Raw genomic sequence first — 24,706 nt, 5'->3', positions numbered from 1 at the left:
TCTCCATTTCTTCCAGTGATCCAGTGAGTTACATCTTCCTCTCCATCTCCATCTCCATATTTCATCATCGCTGACTAGAAACAGAAAGTCACAAAGCCGAAACACAGAACCAACACTCAATCGTCTACATCGTCTACATCGTCAACTCATACGACGGCTGTTCATACCATACCATTGGTAAAGACGGAAGACACAAAGTGACATAACATAACTTACTTGCGAAAACAATGTCTTTCGATCCATTCGAAATCCGAATTCAATTCTTACAATTGTTAAAAAGATTGAACGCTTCACAACAGAGTATACATAAAGTAGTTGGGTTCGCAGTAAAGTATGGATCTAGATGTGGGGAAGATTTATGGGAATGTGTTATGGAAGAATGTTCCAAGGTGAGTCCGTCACCGGGTTTCTCTTTTCATACTTTACTAAGATATCCATCTATCTATTCCATCATCGATTTATTCAAGGTATTCTGTAGTTCTACTATTTCCTTTATTGCTCATGATCTCTTCTTGTCCCTATGCTTTTTTTTGTGTGAATGGCGGATTTATGGGGTTTATGAGAAGATAGATTATCTTTCGCCCTCATCCCAAACTCTAGAATCTATAATTTGACCTTTCCAAATCACTCGAGTACGAGTACTCTACTGTCGGGATGAAATGAATTGCTGATTCATAGGCTTCTCTCAATACTCGTATCAATATTCTTTACCTACTAGACTCTCTTTTCGACGCTTGTCTTTCTATAGGACCACCTGACGCACCTTATCTCAAACACGTTTCTGAGGATTTAAGTAGAGTAGTTGAAAATGTCGTTCCTGCTACTAGAGAAGGTATCTTGAATTTAAAAGCTGCTAAGCAAGTGAGTCATCCATCAGCCCTTGTAAGATGATTTCCATCCATTGAGATTCTCATCCATTGACATCCTCATTCCTCACGATGGGAAGTAATCACTCAAAAGACGTCTCTTTTCAGACCAGATGTTGTTTCATACAGTGACTCATGGACAACGGCTCATGGACAATGACTCATGGACAAATCTCATGATATATGATTGGGAATGAAAGAATCTGTATCTGTATCTGGACCGCATTCTCATTCACGCTCAGCGCTGATTAGTCTTACTGGGAAGAGAGAAATGTGTATAAAGTTGAAAATGAAGTGAAGTGAAACAATTCGAAATATTGATATTCAGATCCTCGAATCATGGCGTCTTCGAAGAATCTTAGATCCCAATATCATAGATGCTTCATTAGAGAAATTAGAAAAGCATAGGTTTGTAGAGATTGAAGAAAAGAAACGATCACATGAACAAGCTTTTTCAAAGAATGATATTTTGAGAAGAATGGAGGAAGATAGAGAAAGAGTTGGTGTTTTTTTTTTTTTTTGTCTGTAATGTTCATTCTTCTTCCCCCTTTATGTCTTTCTCTACCCATTTCAACATTCAGAACCTCTCAATCCTTGCTGTTCCTCCAAACGATTCGGCCTTCACCTTTCTGATGGCCTTGGTCTTGAACCTCTACCCTCTCCGGGAGAGATTGACGTTTTACAGCAATTCGACTTTTCCCTTTTTCCCACTTGATACTTTAGTTCCGGCTTTAACTTCCCTCTTTCTCTCTCCACTCGCCTCTCTATCTCTCTCTCTATTCATCTCTATCTCTCATCTCTTATCTCTCATCTCTCATCTCTCATCTCTCATCTCTCATCTCTCATCTCTCATCTTTCATCCCTCATCTCTCATCCCTCATCTCTCATCTCTCATCTCTCATCTCTCATCCCTCATCCCCCATCCCCCATCCCTCATCTCTCATCTCTCATCTCTCATCTCTCATCTCTCATCTCTATCTTTCATCTCCCCATCAATCTTGTAGAATCTACAAACGTGACAACCTCACTATGAAGAATACTGACAAGACAGCATAAACGTCTAAGAGAACGTATATGGATATTACCAATCCCACCACTACGTAACACTACCAAACCTTCTCCAACTCCATCACCTTTCACACCAGCATCACCTTCAACAGGTAGAAGAGGTAATATGGCCCCTCCTCCACCTCCTCCACCTCCTCATCCTTCTTCTTCTTCTGATACTCGCAACGTGAACTCAAGTTCCAGCAGTGGCGGTGGTAGTGGACATACATCTTCGTCAGTAGAGCGTAAGATAAGAATAGAAGGAGGTATATCGGGAAAAGAAGAAGTTGAAGAAAAGGATAGAACGAAGGGAATGGATCCTTTAAATGTTGAATTTGATCAATTATGGGAAAACGTTAGTGATTTAGATGAAGATGATTTGGAAAAGATGAAAGAGTGAGTTGTATATATTCGATCTTCTTTTCGTTTCTTTTTTGTCGGGCCTTTCTTCCTTACTTCTTTTAAAAAAGGTTCAAAGGGTTTTTCTATGAAAGAGAGAAATAAAGAAAGAAAGAAAGAAAGGGGGGAAGGGTTGAGCTGACTTCCGAGATACGCTTCAGCCGTTCGATCATGATATCCCGCAGACAAAATTGTTTTTTTAAGTCTGAACGATTCACCTCCGCTCTAGTCGAACGCTTGGGATACTCGGTAGATTGATCCCTTGACAGTCCGGACTCATAGGTTGACGATGGACGAGCATGTGTCACCCCTAACATGTGCACGAATTGCTCTGCGATCTGCGACACTCATCGAAAAGGGTCGACTTGCCAAAATACTTTAACATGGTCATGGGTCATAGATTAAGTTGTGATAACGTTCATCCATGCTCATGCAAAGTACGTACATACATATGTCAACCCTCATCTAACTCATCTTCGTACCTTCGACGGTCATGCACCGATGATGAACCATACCTCATGCATCACCTGGCTTCCATCATAAATGGAAAATCTCATTTGAGAAGTAACTTCTTCGCATTTATCAAAGCCTCTTTACGATGGGTTCGAATGTTCTCCAAAGTCATACGAGCCACATGAACTTCTTCTCCCTATTCATCAGTCATCATCCTTACAACGACCTCTCCTCCACGGTGAGGAGAACAAACCAATTGAACATGAGTATACAAAGACGTGATGATTGGGAAGAAAGACTGACCTTGAAAAAAGGATGTACGTATAAATCTTCTTCTTCCTCTACCAATTCATTCATCAACTTGACAACGGGTCCAAGACGGATATCATAATCTCTTTTCAAAGCATTGAGCTCTTCAGATAAGGTGGAAATGGGTGATGTCTTCTTTTTACCCTTTGACACGGGGATAGCAGAGACTTTTCGTTGTATACGGAGAAATATATGGTACAGCTATCTGGTCAGCACAATTTTTCACCCCTGCCCATTCTATCCGACTCCAAGTAGCTGACGGCTGGAGGAAGCTTTGTCAGAGCCATTCGACTCATCTTGCGCTGTGGCATTTGAACCTCATTGAAAGCAAGTTCAGTGGGATGAGGGAGGTAGGGGGGAGGGGACCGGAGGAGTTAGAGCCCCAGGCAGGGATGAAAGTTTTAAGAAGAGGCAAGTATGGTAAATGTGGTTTGCGACGTACCTCTGCCAAACACCCGACAGCGTGGAGGAAATGCCATCTCGAAGTAGTTCTAGCAAGACAAAATCCGAAGTTTGCTAGTACGTTAGCTGAGCCAGTAGATCACCCACAGCCGAGCTGAGAGCAGAGATGCGATTTGCATGATATATATGACATGTAGAAACACATGTAAGAAGGGTGAGAAGCAAGGAAGTAGTTTACTCACCTACGAAGATCCTCTCCAGGGGAACAGGTTCGATAAGAGGATCTGATTCCGAAATAGGTAGTCGGGTGTTGGGGGGTAAGAGTACCGAGTTGACATGGTCTATCAAGGATCGGGAAGATTTGTATAGAGATGATTCGCATTCTGTCATCTGAAAGGTCAGACTAGTCTATCCCATTTCTTGTCTGGTGAAGACACCATCTCACTACTCCATACCCCAGAAGACGCCCTGTCGCGAGACGGGTGCGAAGTGAAGTGCCTATGCGGATCATGAAGATGCGCGAGAGAGTAAGAAGACTTGAAAGATTATCTGGACACTTCCGAAAATAAGCAAAGATGAAGGAAGATAATGGTATATCAGAGGATTGGTAAAACAAAACACAACGTACCGAGGGTACATCATTGGCAACCCCCTTCACTTCCTTCTCCCCTGTTTCATTCAAAGCAGCATACAAATTCAACCAAGCTTTAGCCCAATGCTTATCTACCTCCGGACCCAAAGCTGTGATTTCTCTCAATTTCAATCGTCCCATTAAACCAGGTAACAATTCCCAATCTCTATTATCCATCACCGGCTCGTCTTCCACCATGACCCGTGGGGCTGGACCGACGAAGCCCGGTTCGAATAGCCCGATTCGGTTAGATTCTATCGACCCGATGAGTCTGGAGAGGGAATATGAGAGGGAATGATGCAATTGACGAATACCGTGGATTTGGGAATATGTTTCGTGTCGGATACAATCTTTGATATACTCCGGTAACTGGGGGTGAGCGATCTTACCGACGATAGTGACACGCAAGGAAACGACGACTAAACACTCCGAATGGAAGATAATGCTGTCAGTGTAAGGAGTTGTTCGACGAGGCAACGGTAAGAAAGAGTGCGAGGTGAAACTCCACTCACGTCTCTCTCTGATCGCCGTAATGTATTCTCCCTCTCTTTTAAAACCTTCACCATATCTCCAGTATATCCCCCTATGAGCGCTTCAAACCCCCCTCTATCCACGAGCACGTGTAAGACCGTGTCTAGCTGAACATCTCGAAGTTCCAAAGTATCTAGAGGAGGTATGGCAGAGCCCGGTGCGCCTTTACGTCAGTATGAGCTGATCCTCTCCCTCATCAACTCTCAAGGGTCAATGCAATTCATCTTTCCACAACTTTCCCATCTTATACACTGAGTTACACACCAAGCTACGATCTTCTTGGGGTGTGAGTGTAAAGGAAGAAAGCCAGACGAGAGGAAATGAGTCCATGAGCTGGGAAGGGGAAGAGTGAGGTTGATCATGAGCCAAAGAGTGGAGACGGGACATAAAAGATGAGGATCGGAACACTCACCGAGCAAACGATACAACCTCACCAACAAAAAATTGACCTCTCCCGAAGCCAGATTATCTCTCGAGACGATAGCAGCGCACAATACCGCCGTCAACAAAGCTTGGTCGTTTCGATCCAAGTGCCAAAGTTCCAATAAGACATGAACGACGGCTAGGCCGATTGTGACATTTGGGCCAACGTCTGATTTGTGCATATTGGCGGCTGTTCATCAACTGTTGTTCGAGCTCGTCTATGTCTGCATGGATCATCTCCGCAAGCACATGACTGTGACAAGACCCTTGCCGAACATATCTCTCCATGACAGTAACGGTATAGGGGATGAGAATACGGGTAAAAGAAACAACTCACTAAACTGCCTTCCACTCATGTAAACCTCCCAGCATTCTTCAATCTCTTTCAATGTCGGTACCCAGATAGCAGATTTGTATCGTATCAAAGAAATATGAGCATGCGCAAATTCGAGGTATGTTTTTTGATCGAGCTATGCGTCAGCTCCAATTTGTCATCTCACGTTCCACCTCTTGGATCCTCGGTCGACAACTTTAAATCAAGTAAGAGAGAGGCACTCACAAACTTCGCTTCTATTCGTCCCCGTAGCACATCCTGGACGGCGGTGAGTCGTTCCGGATCAGGAGCAGGAGTATCGATATCCGTTATCCAATCCAGCTCGGTGAGGATGGATCCTTTATCACCAAACCGTCCCAGGTATTGCTGAATGAGTACGGTCCAAGCTTTGGTATCTAAAGCCAGTGGATCTTTCTTCTTCAGGAGTGCTTGTTCAAGTTTGAGTCGGGCAAGAGAGGGTGATCTTTCGGACGTTCCGATCTGCGTGTTTAAGCTGTCCAAAAATACGATTGCTCGTTGTGTCGCATCGGGATCCGATTGAGATAGATGAGATGAGACGAGAAGATAATAATCGTAAAAAGCGTAATTTCGTTGTCTGTCTATCAGTCAAAGTGTCCATGGTGACCAAACGCATTCACGTAGATGTAAAATAAAGAACAAAGAGATACCCACGCAACAGGTTCGAATAATCTACCTTCAGTCCAGCTCATCTCCCACTCCCAAAACTCTGTCTCCCAACCCCAACTCGTTCCTGGGGTTTGTAATCTCTTAGCGATGACTTTACAAGCTTCCATCCTCCACCAAAGTCTGTTCAAACTACCATTAGTGATGAATTTGACCGTCTGCCATGCCTTTTGTTCCTCCCCGCATGCCAAGAGGATCTGTAGACGGAGCCAAAGGTGATCTGTGGTGGTAGCTGAGTCGAGTGTGGTTTCAAAGAGGAGGTTTGCGAATTTGAGGTTTTCGAATGACTTTTGTAAGGGGAAAGTTTCGGTGGTCGATGGTGCTGGGGATTTCTGAGATATCAGCGGAGAGGAATATAGGTATGACTTTGAGATACACCAGCTGGTTTCCTGTTCAACACCGAAAGGGACCAAGAATAGATCAGATTTATTAGAGAAACGGAGGTAATATCACTCACAGTTGCCCATTCACAATAAGCCGTCACCCTAGCCCAAATTTTATTCCTAGTCTTTTGATACATCTTCTTACTACTGCTGATCATGCGCATCTTGTCATTTGCCGCTATAGAAGTAAGGAACAATTGATCGCCTATCTCTTCAGAATCGGGATTTTCTGTCCATGCTTCTTCGAGGATGGTGAGAGCGATGTCGACTAAGGGTCAATCTTACCTCTAACATTTTCCGATTGAAGAGAAATCTCATGTCCACATTGTCCCCATAGGGAAGGGGATAATCAAAGATGATACTAATGTTCCCCTTATCTTACATTTTTGGTAATTAAAGTTCACATTCCATCCCCGATAGAGTAAAGATTTCCATTCCATATTAGATAGAGCAACGAATTCCATTTTCCCATTTCATAACGAGCCTCGCGTTGGAATGTGAGGTAAGACAAGCTATCGGGAAAGCGAAAGGAAGGCAAGACAAAACTGACATAGACTCGTGTCATGATACCTTAGAACGAGAGGATGATGAAGGGTGAAAAGAAGAGGGAAGAAAGAAAAAAAAACTAACTCCTACCGATATTCTTACATGTCATACCTATCCAAGCCAAACTTCTTTCTGTCAACCTTCCCGTCCCTCTGACTTCTTGAATAGCAGCCACCACCATCTCCTCCGTTTCTCCAGCTCTTTGTAGTATAGAAGCTCTGAGGACTAGAGCAGGTTGAGATTTCGGATGTTTCTTGAGCCAACGGGTTATAGTTGTATCGGCTGATTTCAGACGGTTTTCGGAGATGTCCTCTGGTCGTTAGGTCGGATTGTCCCTTCCTGAAAGCTTCACAATCTCGCCATGAGAGATACCGTTCAGTCCTCAGAATCATAACATGACATTGAGAGTACTACTCCACAGTACTTCTGTGTGATGTAGAGGGTGACGAGGGGAAAGAGAGCTTCCTGCTCCAGGCATGATCTCGAAAATAGGTTGCGATGGAGGTATGTGGAGGAACAGATATTTCATGTGATGTGAGAATCGACAAGGGATATTGATAATGAGATAGAATAGCGATGAATAGAATAGATAAAGGTAAGGAGTTGTTGAATAGGAGAAGGAAAAGGACTGACCATAAGCAGACATGAGCTTTCTTTCATCCATTGACCAATCCACATTCTTAGAAGAGGTCGTGAGTTTAGACATGATTCCTCTACCTTTACCTGTATTCTTACACCATACAAAAGTCTCGAAGAACAAGTAGAGATAGACTTTAGTGTTCCCTCGTTGTGTACTGAGGTAGCAGAGGGGGTGATACTCTATAGAGAAGTAGTATGGGTGGCGGTGGAAGGAGGAGTAGAGAGGTTGGGGGAGGAGGGAAAGGAGGAATGTGGCAGTGTGGCATTTCGTCACTGTACGCACAGAACATACCGTGCGTTGTCTTTGATACCATAACTAAGTCACTCACTGTTCAACAAGTTCACGTGCTACAAACCCTTCAAGCTAGGTATAGTATGCACCTAGGGCCAATTGGAAACATGAGAAAGAGTAGTGGGAAACTTAAGGGACAGAATGGTAAGAAGGAGAATCATGTCAACGTGAGTATAACCACCATCCTTTCCCTACTTCATTCTTCACCTCAGAGCTGACAATTGGTGTGTAATTGTTTCCTAACCATTACCATCCATCACAAGCCCACTGCTCCCTCGTCTGTTTAGAAGTGTACGGCTGGGTCATACTTCGCAATTGGCCCCCAATAATTTCCAACCCGCAATACGTATGTCATTGGTCATTTACTATTCAATGTCAATATATGCGTATTGAAAATTGTCAAAAAGATATCAGATACATCCACTCTATCTATCCTTTTCTCGTCCGCAACACCGAACTGACTTTCTTCCAAACCCTTTTCAATCCCCCCTCTCTCCCCATCTCACCGGGTTTGATCCTCTCAGACGGACCCTCATCCACCTGCGTCTCCAAAGGCGGTGTCACATTCCCCTCTTTGAGGTGAGATCCTACTAAAGTTGGAGGCGTACTTCCTCCCTGGCCTTTTAGTGTAAGCGGCGTCTGGATGGTCTCACTTGATCGAGCTTGTTCTTCTTGCTGCTCAAAATTCTCCTCTGTCAAAGGGAGATCACCGGGTCCTGCAGTTTCGGATGACAGTGGAATCCCATCGGTGTTCTTTGTGACCGCTGGCGTGGGCAAAGAGGGACTAAGGCGTGTTTCATCATCCGAGTTGGTTTTGGGATGAACTTCAGGTGTTTCGAAGTGAGGATTCTTCCCAGAGGTACGAATGGTAAATTCTCGATTGTCGACCTCGTTGTCGGCTGACGGAGAGGTGTCAAGGGAGCTCGATAAGGTGATAGGCTTGCCTAGGACCACATTATGACCTGGGGAGTTACTAGTAGTGGGACCTCCTTCCATCTGCATAACGCCTTGACGACCCGTTCCTTCACTACCATCCACAATATCGATTATCGATCCAGACTCCGGGCCTTTGGAAACTTCATTCTCCCCCTTATCTCTAGCAGGTGAGGTATCTTGCACATCATCCGTTCTGCCCGACTCTTTATCCTCCTCTCCTACACTCTCAGGCGTGTTTCGTAAAGATCTCGACCGTCCCAATCTCAAGTTCAAAGACAACCTCCTCTTTCCCGCAGAACGCGATCGATCAGACCTCTCCTCTACCCTCTTCTCAGGGGACCTTGATCTTGACCTCGGGTGAACGACAGCCTCATCAGCCAAGGTGGACCTTTGTTTGATAGGAGATCGAAGTTCATATTGACTACTTCTCCTACGTTGTATAGACTTCTTCTTGTCTTCTTGCATTGACTCCCTTGCCAATTTCAGGTTTTCCGCAGTTTTACCCCTCTCGCTTGATGAAGAGAAGAAAGAAGCTAGCCCGACCCAGATGGAAAGACCGTTCAACCCCGATTGAGAAGTTTCCATTCGGTCTGCCATCAGAGCTAGAGAACGGGCTTCTCCCTAAAGATCAGCTTTGCCTTGTTGACCGACATGATAGGTGCTCCTGCTGCTCCTAGGACGAATCACCGTTACCGAACATGCCACCTCGAATGGAGTGTCAAGATAAGTGGCGGTAACGAAAATAGAGATTTGGAGAAAGAAGAATAAGAGCTAGGAGGAACAGCATGGAAATGCGAGGTAGAAAAGAAGAGCTTGAAAGATAGAGAAGACATTTGATTGACTCACAAAATCCCTTCTTGAAACTATTGCGCTGGGTGGAGGAGCTTCCCCTTCCAAAGCCCATTTCCAACTCCAACTCTTATCCAACAATTCATCTTTCCATCCATCTTCTTCTTCACTGGTTTCTCCATCTGAATGATCTTGTTCTCCCGATACACTTCCCAAAGATCCTTCTATACCATCAACTTCCTGTGGTCCCTCCACATTGACCCTATCGGCCGGTGGACCCAGCCTTGACTGCAGACCTTCATTCACCGTTTTATCTCCAGGTCTAACATCAATTTCCCTCTTAAACTCACCTGCCTTTCTTCCTCTAGACTCTTTCCCTCGTCGACTCGACTTGCTCACCTTCCCACTGGCAATTCTCAACTTCTCCTGCCATACCCTACCAAGTTTTCCCGCATCTTTATTCTTTGCCAATTCTAAATTCCTCTTCCTCGTTTTAGCCACTTTTCTAATGGTCCTCTTATATCTCTTATCCCATAATGCTTGGCCATTCAAGAACCTCATCACAGGACCTTCTTTCAACATACCTATTTCATCCTCTGGCATAGTCAAAGCTCCTAATTCCGAGGGAGATTCCAAAGGTCGACACACCCCTGTTGTGGTAACTCTTTCTCGTATCATATGAATCTCGCCGAATGGAACAGGACCGGAGTAAATGGAAGGATGTCCTGCTGTACCTGGTAATGCCTTAGAGTCCGATTGATACGATCTGTCGTGGTCGAACCGCGGACCGGCGTCATCTCCCGAGACTACTTTCGGAGGCTGCTTCGTGGGCAGTTGCATCGGGTCGTTATTCTGCCCACCGAAGTAAGGCTCTTTGGAGTTTGGTTGAGACATGAAGGGACGAGTACGATGTGTGAGATTACGGAAGATGTTATTATGTTTGAACGGGGAGTCTGAGTTATGTGGGGTTGAGCGGGCGGGAAAGTCGGTCGAATCGATGGGAGAGAAGGTAGTAGGTGTGGATACTATAGTCGGAGTCATTATCGACGAAGGAAGAGCGGAGGGCAAACGGGAATCTTCAGTTGACGGTTCGGTGTTGATATGAATTGGAGATGAATTTATCCGAGAGTCTTCATGCAGGGAAGAGGAAGATGAATGATGGGATGAAGGTCTTGTATGGTTCCGAGAAGAAGTCCCAGACATTTCTGAAGCTATTGGAGTTGTCTGACCTGATTGATGTTGAGATAGTTCTTCCTGGGTAACGTTCAAAGATCCAGGTGCTGAAGGAGTGCAAAAACGACAAAACGAAGCGATCGCACGGAAAACACCTCGAGCGGATTTCGTCATACTGAATAACGGAAGATCGTGGCATGCACCATCGTAGACTTGTAAATGGACGTTTGTGGGGGGATGTTTCGACTCGATATCGATCAAAGATGGAACCATTGCACGGACGTCAGGACGGATTGGGTAGGCAGAAGGGTTAGCAGCTTTGTGTGCACTGAGGTTAGCCTGACTTCTTTGAGTTTCGTCTTTCCCCTTGATATGTTCGTAATTGACCCGGCCTCAAATTGAGTAACACATCATCATCTGTGAAGGACAGGCATAAAAGAGTACGTATCAACCTTTTCTCAAGCTACTCCAACGAAAATGGGAATCATTGTGTCATTGCAGAAAGAAGGAAGGGCAAAGACTAGTGGTGAACAAAAACAACTCACAGATAAATAATCTCATCTCTCAATACTTCATTCTGTCCACAACAGATATAAAGCGGCGGTAAACCCCCCATATACCCCAAGACCGGTGATACCCAAGGATGACACAATTGTGCATTCGTAGCGTACATTTGTATTTGTGTATCCAACTTTACTTCTTTCCCTTCAACATTCATATTCAAAGGCTCATGACATTGGGCCAGTGTGGTTAATCTAGTAGGCGTTTTATCGGATTTGTCAATATCTTGAAGATGTTGAAACATCACCGCAGGATTAGCACGTGAAGGATGATGTGATGATTCTCCTTGGGGGGAAGGATGTTCGTTTTCCCTCATCATACCTACTTCAGTATGTGGCAGCGAAGAGGTCTTCTCCGGTTCAGACGCTCGGATCTCTGTCTTATCAGGTGTGTTGGAGTGGGTTTTACCTTTGACCAATTCTTGAGTATCCATTTTACCGCTAGGAACAGCATCAGGTGACAAAGAAGAAGAGGTTTGAGTGGAGGGATGAGAGTCGTGTCGGAGACGATGGACTGCTTCTTGTATACGAGTTCGAAGACGGGATTGAACGTCGGCCGTAAGGTCGGGAGGAGGTGGAGGCCATAAGGATGAAGGTTTCTGGTAGGTGAGATTAAAAATCGTGTACGTTGATCAGCACTCACGTGTATGAATGAATAAGGCGGCACGATATCCTATATCTATCAGCTTATTTACAATATGTAGCTTATATGATATTGGGGGAGATTGAAGGTTGAGGAGGATTGGACTCGCCGTTGCCGTATTCTCTAAGATTGACGGAAACGAATGTGTCAGATCGCTCCACTAGGCGTCAGCGTCGTTGCTCACCATAGGCGTGAGTTGGGAAAATACTGACCGGACTAATCAAAACAGCCCCCGCGGGGAGTGGTAAACCGGGAGTGTCTCTCAAGATTTGCAAAAGAGCCAAGACTAATCCCCCACCGGCTGAATCACCAGCGATGACCATGTTCTTCGGATCTACAGGTTTGTGTTTTGCTCCCGGGGGTGGGTTGATGAGATAGAGATAAGCTGCGAGGCAATCTTGTATGGCACATGGGAATGGATATTGCGGAGCTTCTGAGAGATTAGCTTGTTGATCGTCTATCTCGCCTAGGGACGAAAGGATGTATACGTGCTGAGCGACTACCAGCAGAGGGGAGGGACGTGAAACAAAAACTGACTTCTGTAATTTACGGCGAAACATCTTCCGTGCATCTTTCGAGCGTATCGCCAAATCGTATACCGATAGGTATTGATAGATCCCCAATAATACCTATCATGTAAGTTAGCGCTTCGCAATACCATGAATCAGCTTACGCTCCACCATGGACTATCTCATCAGCCGATCTTCAAGCAGACAAAGGAACAAAAACTACTGACTGTAAAGCATACATCTCAACTCGTCCATCTCTTTCCGGACTATCGTCATTATCAAACCATAAGATCAGACCATGAATCACTCACATTCCCCACCATCACTCGACCCACTTTCATCCGTCATCAATAATCCCGCTTTGCGAGCTGCATATTGTGCAGACTGTTCTTTCTTCTCTTGTTCCCTTAATTCTTTCCAATCTTTCTTCATGACGATCCACTCTGCTTGAACACCGGGTCCAGCACGTACTTGCCACCATTTACTACCTCCTGCAATCTTGTACGCCATATGTTCACCTCCAAAGGCCGTAATGAGGTTTTGTGCTGATTGTTGAAGACATTGGTCGGGGATGAGGACACGATGTACTGCTATCCACGGTGGTGATGGAGTACGGACCAGGCCGAATCTTTGAAGTGCGGGGACGGGATGATGAGTGGATATTTCCAGGAAAGTCTATATATCAGTCTTTGTTCACAATCGGGTCCTAGAGGAGATGAGATTGATGAGGGGATCAAACGTACTTTGATCAAAACAAAAGCTGGTAAGAGGTTTAGCAATGAACCAGCCACTCAAAAGTGAAGAACGCACCTTCGTCATATAAGATATCATCTTCCCTAGCTTTGTTTTTGACCCTGGAAGGGGCCAGATAATGCTTGAGAAAGGTCTCGAGTAGTAAGGGGCCGACTGACGATCAACGTATGATTGAGGTGGGATACTCACCTGTCGCCAATGCTTGAGGGGTAAGCAAGTCTAGCATGGTGGGTCCTCGTTATCCGTCAGAGATCTTTCCTTCTCGCTCGGTATCTGATCTGTAATCGTGACCTTGTATGGCCTGCTTGTAGTTACTCTGCGTGTTTTTGCCCAGTGTTTTGGTTGTTAAGATATTGCAACACTGCCAAGATTTGAAACCTGGTGGGGTAAGGTTTGTGGGAGCCCCGCAGCACCCGGGTGGATGTCACGTGATCCCATCCTCCCCTCCTGCACGCTGACGTTCTCTTGAACTCTTCAACTTTACCCTTACCCCACCCTTCTTCTTTCTCTGCTTCTCCACCCTAATTATCACAATGGCATCTCCTTATCAGCTAGCATTCTCGCTCCACGGACATTCTTCAGACGTCCGCTGTATACACGCACCATCCCCTGGTGTCCCATTACTCCTCAGCGGGTCCAGAGACGGCTCTGCCATCTTATGGGGTCCCTCAGCCAGCGGCAAGGAATGGGATGTTAAACTCCGAGTGGAAGCACCTGAACAGAAATATGTCAGCTGTGTGGGTATGGTAAAATACCAAGGAGAAGGTAAGACTCCCAGTGCCCTCGCTGTCGTTCCGGCTGATCGTTAGCATTCCTCTTAGTCGGCTCGTCCAGTGGGATTTTATCCACTTACATTTTACCTTCCGCCACCACACCTCCTCCACCTGGTGACGCCCTACCAGAACCATATCATCTCTTGATTGAACACAAGCAGAATCTTTGTAGTATGGATACAAGTCCAGGGGGTTTGATCGCTACTGGTAGCTGGGACCAGTGAGCCCACGTGCATCTTGAGTTGTGTCAGCTGACTTGTGAGAACGGCTGTGGTTTGGAAAGATTTCAAGAAAGTCGTCAAGATAGAGAATCATACCCAATCTGTGTGGTCGATCAAATTTGTAGGCGAAGATCGTCTTCTCACTGGTCCGTCCTCTCTTTGTATGTCAAGAAGAAGGCAATAGCTGACGGGTCAGGTGCGGCTGACAAGAGCATCATACTACATTCCATCGATGTGACCAACGGTACTTCCTTCCCTTTGCAGACATTTACAGGTCATACGGCCCCTGTAAGAGGGTTGAGCATCAGTCCTGGTGGGAAAGGCTTTTGGAGTTGCGCCAATGATTCTTTGGTCAACTTCTATACATTCGACCGACCAGCACCGGTGCGGTCATTGTCAGGTCATACTTCGTTTGTTTATTCTGTTAGTGCTCTTCCAGGAGGAGGTGCCATAAGCGCAGGGGAGGATGGGACATTGAGAGTCTGGTCAGGTATGTTTAACCACTTCTTGATATTTCCAACCTTGTTTTCTCTTCCCCGCCATTCATTTACCCGCAGTACTGCAGTGTTGTCTTGAGGGAGCAGGCATTTATGAGCAGATACCGAGTTAGTACAGACTATCGCTCATCCCTGCAACTCCCTATGGTCATGTGCCGTGGTATCAGGTCCAACTGGCGATGTATACATCGCTTCAGCGGCAAACGATACGACTATACGTTTCTTCATAAAGGTAGAGGCTCTGAAAGCGCCCCAAGCGGAAAGAGATGCGTTCGATAAAGAAGTTGGAGGAAGACAATTGGATAAAAGTCAAGTTGGAGACGTAAAACGTTCAGATTTACCCGGAATCGAAGCACTGGGCAGAGAAGGTGGGTTACGGCATCCTCCATAATTCATTGTCGACGCTTGTAGAATTGGGGAAGGGCTGACTGTTGCAGGAAAAAAAGACGGCCAAGTATTGATGATCAAAAACAACGACGTTGTTGAGGCATACCAATGGCAGGCGGCGACTTCGACATGGCAGCAGATCGGCCAGGTCGTCGACGCTATTGGATCAGGACGAAAACAACTGTACGAGGGGAAAGAATACGATTATGTCTTTGATGTGGACGTGTCGGAGGGCATGCCGCCGCTCAAACTACCCTACAATGCTTCAGGTGGGTTGTTTTCATCCATTATACCTATTCATTATCGTGTCACGACATCTTCTCGTCTCCTTGTCCACTCGCCATCATCTCCTGTTAGGTGGCAGCGGGATTGTTGGTATCGGGACAGGTAATGCCTGAAGAAGAAACCAAATCAGCAATTGTACACTACATTCAGCTTTGTACATTCACTGATTTTAGAAAACCCATGGATGGCAGCCCAGCGCTTCTTAGGCAAACATGAATTACCCATGACCTACGCGGACCAAGTCGTCCAGTTTATTGAAAAGAACACCGCCGGAGTTCAACTCGGTACGGGTAACGAGCCCTCGACAAGCTATGTAGACCCTTACACCGGTTCTTCGCGGTATACTGGGTCGTCCTCCACCTCTGGGTCATCTACAGGAGGTGGAGATCCGTTTACAGGTGGCTCGGCGTATTCCACCACTCCAAGTACTGCAACGACGAAAAAGTCCAAGGGTATTCTGCCGGTCACGACGTACTTGTCTTTTAAGCAGATGAACCCTAGTGCAGCGAAGACAAAGTTGAGTCAGTTGAATGAGGAACTGAAAAAGAGCAGAGTGGGTGTTCCTTTTAATTTCGATGACGGCTGGAGTAGAGGTCGACCTCTTCGAAGTCACTTGAACATTTCATTTGTGAGATCTGATTGAGCTGACATATCTAGCCAGAGCTAGTGTTCACCGAAGCAGATCAAAGAAACCTCAATGAGGTCTTTGCATTGTTGAGTCTACCCAGTGTCGCTTTACCAGATCCTCAAGCTAGTGATCCAGGGGAGAGATACGTTCCGAAAGCTTATGTGGAGTTGATGATGCGTTGGCCAGAGGATTTGCGGTTTCCTCGTGTGTTTTTCTTCCACCATTACTCTTCTTCTCTCCTCCTTCCTTCAATGACTATTTGATCAACTTTCTCAACTCTATCGGCTCCTCAACATTCCTCTCCTCCCACATACCGCTGTTCTCCCTGTTCACCTCACCCACCGTCCACATTCAATTTACACCAGTCACTCGCAATCCTACTATCCGTTCCGGTCACTCTCTTCTCCTTCCTCTCACTTGAGAAAGACCACTTAAGAGTCTTGGATTAAGATTTCAAGGATGACGCTGCATGCGAATGAACCACAGAACTGATCAACAGTCATCGACATCGCCCGTTGTTTAGCTGCCGTATCCCCAATCTTCGGTCATATACCCCCTTCCACCTTCCTTACCGCTTGTGCCTGGTCAGATCCATGGCAAAGTGTCAAATCTCGCGAAACCAACACTCTCTTATCTCTCAGAGGAATCGCCAATATGTTCAATACGGCCAATGGGAGAGCGTCGTTGGTGAAAGATGCCGAGGAGATATTGGGAAAGTTGAGAGAGAGAAAGTGGGAAGAAGTAGGTAATAGGAAATTACCTTTGGCTACTATCGCTTTGAAGTGGGTCATTTTTTCCCCTTCAGTCTGCCTCGTCACGTCTCTGGTATTGGGAGAAATACAATTCATCTATTAGCTTGGGACGTGAGATATCTACTGGAAAGGGGAATGGTCTCATAGAAAAGGTTTTCCACACCTACCCACTCACTCACCCCCTGAGAGTAGCCCTTTCTCACTGTCTCATCCAAATATCGACGAGACCTAGATGATCAGGCGGGCGGAACAGGTCTTGTCCAGATAGCGACGTTGGACTCAGGACAGAGTCATGCAGTTGCTGATTATTTTAGTTACTCAATCCTCTCCCTGTCTTCTTCAATACCTACTGAACCTCTCATCTCATTGATATCATACATTCTCCTCTCAGAGTCGGAAGACTCTGAAGTTCTTTATCGATCAGGTGTGGCTTTAGGTAATGTCTTAACCTCTTCGGTATCCCAACATATACGAGATCAACTAGCTGGGGCGCTAGGTAGTCTGGATGAGAAAGCGAAGATTAAAGGAGAGAAAAGGTTGGTAGATCTTGTAGAGGAAGTGAAATCTTTGTAGTTCCATCATTCACGAATCGATCAGGAGATGAGACGATGGAGTGGGAGATTCGCTAGATGTCAAAGATGAGTATGAAGGAGAAACAATACGGGAATCTGAAAGAACGCTCTACATGTCAAAGGTCCTGGCAGTAGTGTAGGGAAGATATCGTTGATGTGAGGTAGCGATGGTGTAGTAGGGAGAATAGAAGTTGAGGAAGTTGAACAAAAGGTATATATGCATGATTCATTGTGATGCTAATGTGATGATCTATGACACAACTCCGAGCTTGGTGTTTGTTGAAAGAGGGGAATGGTGATTTAGGGGAAGATGAGGAGATTATGAAGTTAAACCGGCAGTGACGGCAATATGAGCAGACCTTTCCATCCCTGTCGTAGCAACTTTGAGATCCAGAGGGTTGAATTGTTCATTTGAATTTTCGTACTGACGTTGATCAGTTATACATCCCCAACAATCTCATATCCATATCAAAGGATAACTATCGCGCAAGACGATGATGTTGGATGTAAGGTATGATCAAATTCGAAGAATATTCAGATCTCGTAGCTCTCGATGATGTCAAGTGAAGGATTGGTAGAGTATTCGTACTGTTCCTGTGACTATTTTGCAAAAGTGTCATAGTGCTATTACATTCCAATCATCCGTCGATGCCTCAGATCCAGATCGATAAACTTGTGATACAAAGGAGATATTGTGAAAGATTGATCTTCATGATTTTATATTGAAAATATGAAAGAAAAAAGAAACTCACCTCCCACATATCAATAGCGACTTGACAACTTTCCCTAACGACAACCGGTGCATCTTCCTTTACAGCCCATTCTTTTAATATATCTAAAACACTTCTTTCTGATGGTGATTCTTCGTTTTCAACACCATCAGAAGCTATACCACCTAACGCTTCGGCAGCTTCGTGTCTTACCATTTCTTCTTCTTTTGGATCTCGGAGTCGTGAAAGTAGGGAAGGGATCGAATATGGGGAACATAATTGTCCGAATATGTATGCTATTTCGTGGCTATTGTCAATACCGCGTTCGTGGGATATTTCATTGTTTCTTTGTATTTTCGAGGAATATCTCATTATTCTTTGTATACTCGATGAATATTTCATTATTCTTCGTATATCCGATGAATATTTCTCATTATTCTTCGTATACTCGACTCATGGGGAAGAATGTGGCTGGGCATTTGCCCTGAGCTATAGACACTTTGGGAGACCGTGGAGCGATCGACCAGTACGTCTGGTTTATCATATGATTGGAGATGGGGATTTCTTTGCCACAAATGATGTTTCAGTAGGATGAGATGGAGCGTTTGGTGTTGGGGGGATGTATTTGGTAAGAAGGATGAAGGGGTATAAAAGAGATGAAGTGAGAAAAGATGGGAAAGAACTTTCTTGAGGGTGTAGAAGGTATGGTGATGAAAGAGTGTGGTCATGGATGAGAGAGTGACGAAAAGGGAGAACAAGGAGGAGAAGAGAGATGAGACAAAAGGGAGGATTTAATACATACCGGAATAAAGCACTACCATCGTTAAATCCATCTGCCAATGCTTCCACGGCAACTTTATCACCAGCACCAAAATCTCTCAAAGCGAACATGGCTCTATATCTCTCAAACAAAGGAAGTTCGGTGTTGAGCAGATCTGTCCGTAATTCTTGTATTGACTGATTGGGTTTGGCAGGTGCAGGATCGATAGTTGGAAAGTCGGGACTGAGAGTTAGTCGTAAATTTTACCTGGAAACATACTCGACGTAGCGCTACGAGATTTGGAGGACTTCCTAAAGATCACTCAGAGATAGAGATAACAGCTCATATCATAATCCAAATAATGACGAGTGTCTGAGGAATTGGGGTAATCAAATGATATAAATTGGTGAGGGTCATATCACGAGGGAAGGAATGTGAAGGATCAAACTTTAACTCACTTCTTCTCCTTCTTCTTACCCTCTTCACTCATATCCCACTCAATCTTACAAATGGCAATCTCACAAGTTTCCCTCACTTCTCTAGCTGGATCATCCAGATATTCTCTCAATAACGATAAACTACCTTGACTGGATGAAGCCCCAAGAGCTTCGGCAGCTTCGTGTCTCACCATTGGACAATGTTTTCCTTCGGGGTTGATCAAAACTTGTTCTAATATGGGTATAGCGGATGGATGACCCATTTGTCCGAGAACGTATGCGAGTTCATGTTTGATCAAAGATGAAGGGTCTTTGAGACCTATAGATTAGCGAGAAAATGGCATGATGCTTCTGAAAGAAGTTGATGAGAATCACTCACCGTCAGCTATGATACCCACCACTTGTTCTCCCCCAACAGCTTTGAGCATGAATAAAGCTCTAAATCTAGCATGAAGAGGTACATCCCCAGCTGTGTTGAGCAACGTATCCCTCAATACTTCCAGTTGTTCTTGTGACACTTGCGCCGTCATGACTAACACACTGATAGGTTGTGATCGTGTGAGGAGTTGCTGACAGTCAGACGGAGAGAATTTTTTGAATGGCTTCGGATTAGTAAAAGTTTTCTAATCAGATTAGGATAGGATAAGTAAATGCAGTAGTAAAAACTCTGATAAGGAAAGCTCAACGAATGACGTGTGATTTAAGGATGTTTGCGTCGCGTGGGTGGGTGGGGGCGCGTCGTTTACAACTTTACATAACCTTACCCCACTTTTCACCATCATTTTCATCTTCAAACATCTTGTATGCTCTTTCTTTTGCTATACTTTATACCCAATCATGCGATAACCATACCAAACTGCCTACCCTGTATCATCAGAGTCATACACCCCTACCATCATCAAGAGGATCGTTCAAAGTGGACGGGAGAAAAAGAGACAAATTTTAAGAGGAAGGAATAGGAAATGTACGCTCCCCGCCCCCGACTTGCTTCAACTTCAACTTCATCGATATTAACATCTACCACACCTTCTTTGATCGGTTCAGTTTGGTCAGATATGCCTCTTTCTAGACCGAGCACAAGGACGAGTACTTTATGGTCTGAAGGAGAGACTGAAATGCCTGAATATAATCTAAAATTCGATCAAGTCAAGGAAATGGATTATGATCTAGATCCACCGTTGATTGATTTAGATGAACGTTCAAATTTTGGAGAAGGAAGAAGATTAGAGAGAGAACAAGGAGATAATGGGAAAGAAATGTCTTTAAACGAAAGATTACAATTGTTATTGAGGAAAATGGATCAAGCTGTTGAAGAAGCCAGACCGTTGACGAGTATACAAAATCGAAGAATATCCGGTCAATCGGATAGGATTGAAGATATAGATGAACATGGAGAAAGTTCAGGATCTGGATTAGGAAGAGGAATAGGTTTACCAGAGAGAACTTCCACACCTAAGGAATATCAAGGTCAGATAGTAAATGGAAATCTCAGTCATGGACAAGGATGGAGAGCGAGGAGAGGTTTACCAAAGGAAAGACATCAAGATTTGGAGAGGGAGATGGAACGTGAGCGAGAAGAGGAAGAGCAAGCACAAGCACAGTCTCGAATGAGAAGACCAAGTGGGGAGAGAAGGGAGGAGAGTTTAGGGTTTGGAGAGGATGATATGGAAATGGAGATGGAGATGGAAATGGCAGATGAAAGAAGTGAGGAATCTCCACCTACTCCACCACCGAGGATTATCAATCCTTATTTGAATCCTAGGAGAGTGTCGAACGAGAGGAAGGGTACTCCTCCGTCTCAAGGAAATCAAGGGAGGATCCCTTCGAGAGCAGCTGTATTGCAAGCGAGTGAGTACATCGTGTAACTTATCCGCACTTTATGTTCTCATTCCGGTTTCAAATCTGAAACCAACCATTATGTTCACCCAATGAGACCCTCCCACCTCCATCAGTCTTTGGTCAAAACCCATTCCAACCTCCATGCGACATCACCATGTCCCGAGAGGAATTTCACGATGAAGGGCCAGCTGATATCTAGGCACATCTAAACCTCCCACTCCACCTCCAAGACATTCAGCACTAGAAAACTTCATAGCCAATCACCCTTCCCCTCCACGTCTACTTGATCCACCTTCCTCCCAATCACCTAATTCATCTTCATCACGAAAAGGAAAACAACGAATATCTTCATTCGAACCAACTCCAGTGGCTACATCATCTTCCAATATGAGTAGGTCGGTATCTACTTCCACTTCTGTCTCCGCCTCAACATCTGCCAATGCTTCTACTGGTCTTCCGATTTCTAATCAAGATCCTACATCTAGACGTCTCCTTCGTCGACCAAAACGAGAGCCCAGTTTATCTATCGAACCCCATACATCGCATATACGGCAATCATCTTCTAGCTCAACGGACCACCCTCGAAGACGTGTAAGAACCCCCTTAGCTGGGCAAAACCCTACTAGTGATGAGATACCTAAAAGAGATAATCCCTCTCGTACGACCTCAAACTCTTTCAAAGATGATAATATCCCACGAAGAAGTCGCACCCCTCGACCCCCAAGCCCACCAGAAGATGTTCCTCGGAGGGGTCATACCCCTCGAATCAGTGTCTCGTTGAATGAACAACTCCCACGTAGAAGTCATACACCCCGTAAACACAGTGTAGACCTCCCACCCGAGAACTCTGCTCAGTTTGAAGTTGAAGCAGGTTCTTTGGAAGTTCGGCAAGAAGTGGATTTGGAAGAAGACGGTGAACCCCCTTGGGATCCTGGATCTAGTGATACGGAGTCATCCAGATATACGAATTTTGATGGACCACACCAAGAAAATCATCCTCATCGTCAAACCCTGTCTACGCATTCGGACGCACGTCCAACAGTCGGTCACCGCAACACATCCGATCGGTCTGGTGGTAGCAGAGTCAATTTTGAGCAGCACGAAGAATATCTTGAGGATGAATTTCATCCTGATATCGGACTAGGGACAGAAGGTGATAGAACCGCCCGACCTCGACTTACGACCATCCCACGACATTCTCCCCGTAAGTCAGAACTCAACCCATCTCGAAACTCAAGACAAAGTGTCGATGTAGGAGATATCAGTCTTCCTCCTCCTCCCGAAGCAGAAAGTGAAGATGATAGAGAGGCAAATCGAGAAGAAGCATTAGTATCCCGTAGAGCCACTTTGTTCAGATCAACCCAAACTCAAACTCCTTCCGCTCCACAGGAAACGAAATCACCCCCACGAAATCCTCATCTTTCGAAGACCTCCCCATCTCAAAACATACCTCATCCTCATCAATCTTCTCAAAGTGAAAACCACAAGTATGCAAATTGGAACCCTTCGCGCGACTATGGGAAGTCTGAAACTACACTTCATGACGTTATACAACATCGACAAAATCTTCTCAGACCCGATGCTGATTTTCCACAAGATATACAAGTTAGGATAGCTATGACACCAATGAAAGATCAATCTAACCTTTCGACCATGCCTACACCTCATCCACCCGGTGCATGGGGAGTTAGGTTTACGGAGCGTAACGATTATTTGAAACATTCTGATAAATCTTCAAATCAAGATATCCAAGGAAGATCATCGGATTCCATCGCTGAAACACGAAAAGATACGTTGAGAGTAATAGAAGATGATGATGAAGGTAATACGAGTATACATAGAATACGTATTTCACCTAAAAAATCACCTATCAAATCTATCTCATCTGAGAAAAGATCTCTGTTACCCAACTGGTCAACATCATCATCAAATCCCCCTTCTGTTACATTCTCACATTTTAAAGAGAAAGGGGATGTCAGAGCTACTCAAACACCCAAGTTGAAGAAAGAAGAAATAGATGAGAATGAGATAGTCGATACTTCTTTTACTCGACGTTTAACTTCTATACTTTTAAACCCTTTATCTTTATCTTCACCGTCTATAATCAATAAACATAAACAGAAATACAACCTACCGACACCTTCTCAAACACTTCAACAAGCTCAAGAAGTTCTTTCTCAAGCTGCAAAAGAATCTCATATGGCACAGAAGAGAGTGGAGGATATACAGAGGAAATGGTTGGAAGTTGTTAGTTTGAATGGGAACATGGTTGGGGTAGTAAAGAAAAGTTGGGGTCGGGGTACTTGGCTTTGGTGCATCGGTATGGAAGTTTTATTGATTTGGGGTGTACTCCCGTAAGTTGATATTCCACTTCTTCCCCTTTTCCCCCCATGTACCCATCCTCCTCTCCTCTCTTCCTCACTTACCTCCCGCCTCTCGTTATGCCTCATACAATTCTTCATCCTCGTCCTCCCCCTTTCCCCTTTCCAATCTGTGTGTTATTACTTCAATCCCTTCATGTTCCTTGTGAGAATCAACATGTATGACTCCGTGTGATTTCTACGTGTGGCTTAAGATCTATGCTCATTCTCAGTGTCACGCTAGACTACGCAACATCTTCAGCCTATCTCGCTTCTCTAGATCCATTCCACCCTTCTTCTCATATTCGAGGTTTAGGAACAGGTCTCTCTATCCCATTACCTTCGACTCTTTCAACCTTCGTCATACCCCATCGAGGGAGTGCGAACTTTTTCGACCTGCTCGAGAGGGTAGGAGTGTGGACTGTATCTTCCGGTCTGGGAGAATGGGCGTTTGGTACTGCGTGGGAGATGGGGGCACAAGGGGAAGGGGTGGTAATGGGTATTCCGTCAGTTGGTTGGGTACCTAGTTAGGGGATGAGCCTCACCTTTAAGTCCAAATTTCCGAGTTGTGCGAGGGGGATCGCCGTGTTGCCAACAATTTTTGATGTGATCTGGAGCAAGGGGGGAGGGAGGGGTAGTTTCTAAACAATGATTTTTTCGGGTCTGTGATTGTATCTATTTTGGGATATTCTTTGGGGCGTATTGGATGTACGAAAGGGTGATTGAACAAACCGTGAGGTGATCTGAAAAAAATGTAAGGTCATCGAAAATGCTGAAGGAAGATGTGCAATGGCGATAGTTTAAACTGGCGCACCTGCAGAAGAAGTGGAGGAGGGGGGGGGGGGGGGGGGGGGGGGCCTTCAACATCCTCGTCTCCAACTCTTCTAAATTTCTCCTGGTCTACTCATACTTCTTGAGACTCTCCTCTCTGGCTCCATAAAATTTCAAACTTATCCGAGGTTTGTGCGGGTCGTCGAGGAGAGTGATCCTTGATACTGTCACGATCGTCGTTTCTTCTTCTCTACTGACCAACGCTAAACTGAACTCGGCTAACTATATCTAACTGAGGCGTCGATGTCTCACTAGGACAGGGTACTCGTCGAGGAACTACGGCTAACTTCGCCGTAGTAATACGAACGAGAGCTCTATGATAAAGTGACTCGTCGATGAACTGCAGAGAACT

The 24,706-nt window shown here is 45.0% G+C and overlaps 6 protein-coding genes across 6 annotated transcripts; 3 read left to right on the top strand and 3 right to left on the bottom strand.

Moving 5' to 3' along the window:
• Window positions 1-227: 227 nt before the first annotated feature.
• Window positions 228-2,313, top strand: TREMEDRAFT_45988 (uncharacterized protein; the record flags this gene model as incomplete). Its single annotated transcript, XM_007008076.1, has 5 exons — window positions 228-389; window positions 679-861; window positions 1,195-1,365; window positions 1,918-1,966; window positions 2,201-2,313. 5 exons carry the CDS (start codon window positions 228-230, stop codon window positions 2,311-2,313), a joined length of 678 nt encoding a protein of 225 aa, XP_007008138.1.
• A 1,566-nt stretch (window positions 2,314-3,879) lies between these two features.
• On the bottom strand, window positions 3,880-7,714 carry TREMEDRAFT_35664 (uncharacterized protein; the record flags this gene model as incomplete). Its single annotated transcript, XM_007008050.1, has 9 exons — window positions 3,880-4,476; window positions 4,620-4,771; window positions 5,024-5,251; window positions 5,399-5,531; window positions 5,621-5,994; window positions 6,090-6,411; window positions 6,537-6,730; window positions 7,093-7,320; window positions 7,642-7,714. The coding sequence occupies 9 exons, from the start codon at window positions 7,712-7,714 to the stop codon at window positions 3,880-3,882; spliced, it is 2,301 nt and encodes a 766-aa protein (XP_007008112.1).
• A 2,010-nt stretch (window positions 7,715-9,724) lies between these two features.
• TREMEDRAFT_20822 (uncharacterized protein) lies at window positions 9,725-13,456 on the bottom strand (the record flags this gene model as incomplete). The annotated part of the gene is made up of 13 exons (XM_007008042.1): window positions 9,725-9,791; window positions 10,011-10,516; window positions 10,691-11,165; window positions 11,383-11,623; window positions 11,837-11,996; window positions 12,093-12,200; window positions 12,253-12,473; window positions 12,578-12,669; window positions 12,714-12,726; window positions 12,777-12,815; window positions 12,861-13,224; window positions 13,293-13,309; window positions 13,360-13,456. Coding segments are annotated over 13 exons (2,400 nt in total), but the record flags the coding sequence as incomplete, so codon positions are not given.
• A 363-nt stretch (window positions 13,457-13,819) lies between these two features.
• TREMEDRAFT_41188 (uncharacterized protein) lies at window positions 13,820-17,655 on the top strand. The gene is made up of 10 exons (XM_007008069.1): window positions 13,820-14,067; window positions 14,112-14,295; window positions 14,339-14,442; window positions 14,493-14,786; window positions 14,895-15,161; window positions 15,231-15,449; window positions 15,639-16,018; window positions 16,123-16,297; window positions 16,593-16,875; window positions 17,160-17,655. Exons 1-10 carry the CDS (start codon window positions 13,836-13,838, stop codon window positions 17,416-17,418), a joined length of 2,397 nt encoding a protein of 798 aa, XP_007008131.1. The 5' UTR covers window positions 13,820-13,835; the 3' UTR covers window positions 17,419-17,655.
• Window positions 17,656-17,736: 81 nt separating this feature from the next.
• TREMEDRAFT_35735 (uncharacterized protein) lies at window positions 17,737-19,854 on the bottom strand (the record flags this gene model as incomplete). The annotated part of the gene is made up of 5 exons (XM_007008060.1): window positions 17,737-17,841; window positions 18,170-18,434; window positions 18,930-19,130; window positions 19,346-19,643; window positions 19,704-19,854. 5 exons carry the CDS (start codon window positions 19,852-19,854, stop codon window positions 17,737-17,739), a joined length of 1,020 nt encoding a protein of 339 aa, XP_007008122.1.
• Window positions 19,855-20,286: 432 nt separating this feature from the next.
• Window positions 20,287-24,054, top strand: TREMEDRAFT_66094 (uncharacterized protein; the record flags this gene model as incomplete). Its single annotated transcript, XM_007008158.1, has 3 exons — window positions 20,287-21,172; window positions 21,363-23,517; window positions 23,757-24,054. The coding sequence occupies 3 exons, from the start codon at window positions 20,287-20,289 to the stop codon at window positions 24,052-24,054; spliced, it is 3,339 nt and encodes a 1,112-aa protein (XP_007008220.1).
• Window positions 24,055-24,706: the final 652 nt, after the last annotated feature.

Source organism: Tremella mesenterica (genome assembly GCF_000271645.1).
Source record: "Tremella mesenterica DSM 1558 unplaced genomic scaffold TREMEscaffold_18, whole genome shotgun sequence".
Classification (NCBI taxonomy): Eukaryota; Fungi; Basidiomycota; class Tremellomycetes; order Tremellales; family Tremellaceae; genus Tremella; species Tremella mesenterica.
Note: the sequence above shows the minus strand (reverse complement) of the source record. Positions and strands in the feature narration are given on the sequence as shown.

Bases quoted from the DNA above. Each gene is read 5' to 3' on its own strand.
- TREMEDRAFT_41188 (XM_007008069.1), top strand. From the start codon at position 13,836: ATGGCATCTCCTTATCAGCTAGCATTCTCGCTCCACGGACATTCTTCA. The intron at 14,787-14,894 runs GTATGTTTAACC...ATTTATGAGCAG, and splicing joins GACATTGAGAGTCTGGTCAG to ATACCGAGTTAGTACAGACT. The intron at 15,162-15,230 runs GTGGGTTACGGC...TGACTGTTGCAG, and splicing joins CGAAGCACTGGGCAGAGAAG to GAAAAAAAGACGGCCAAGTA.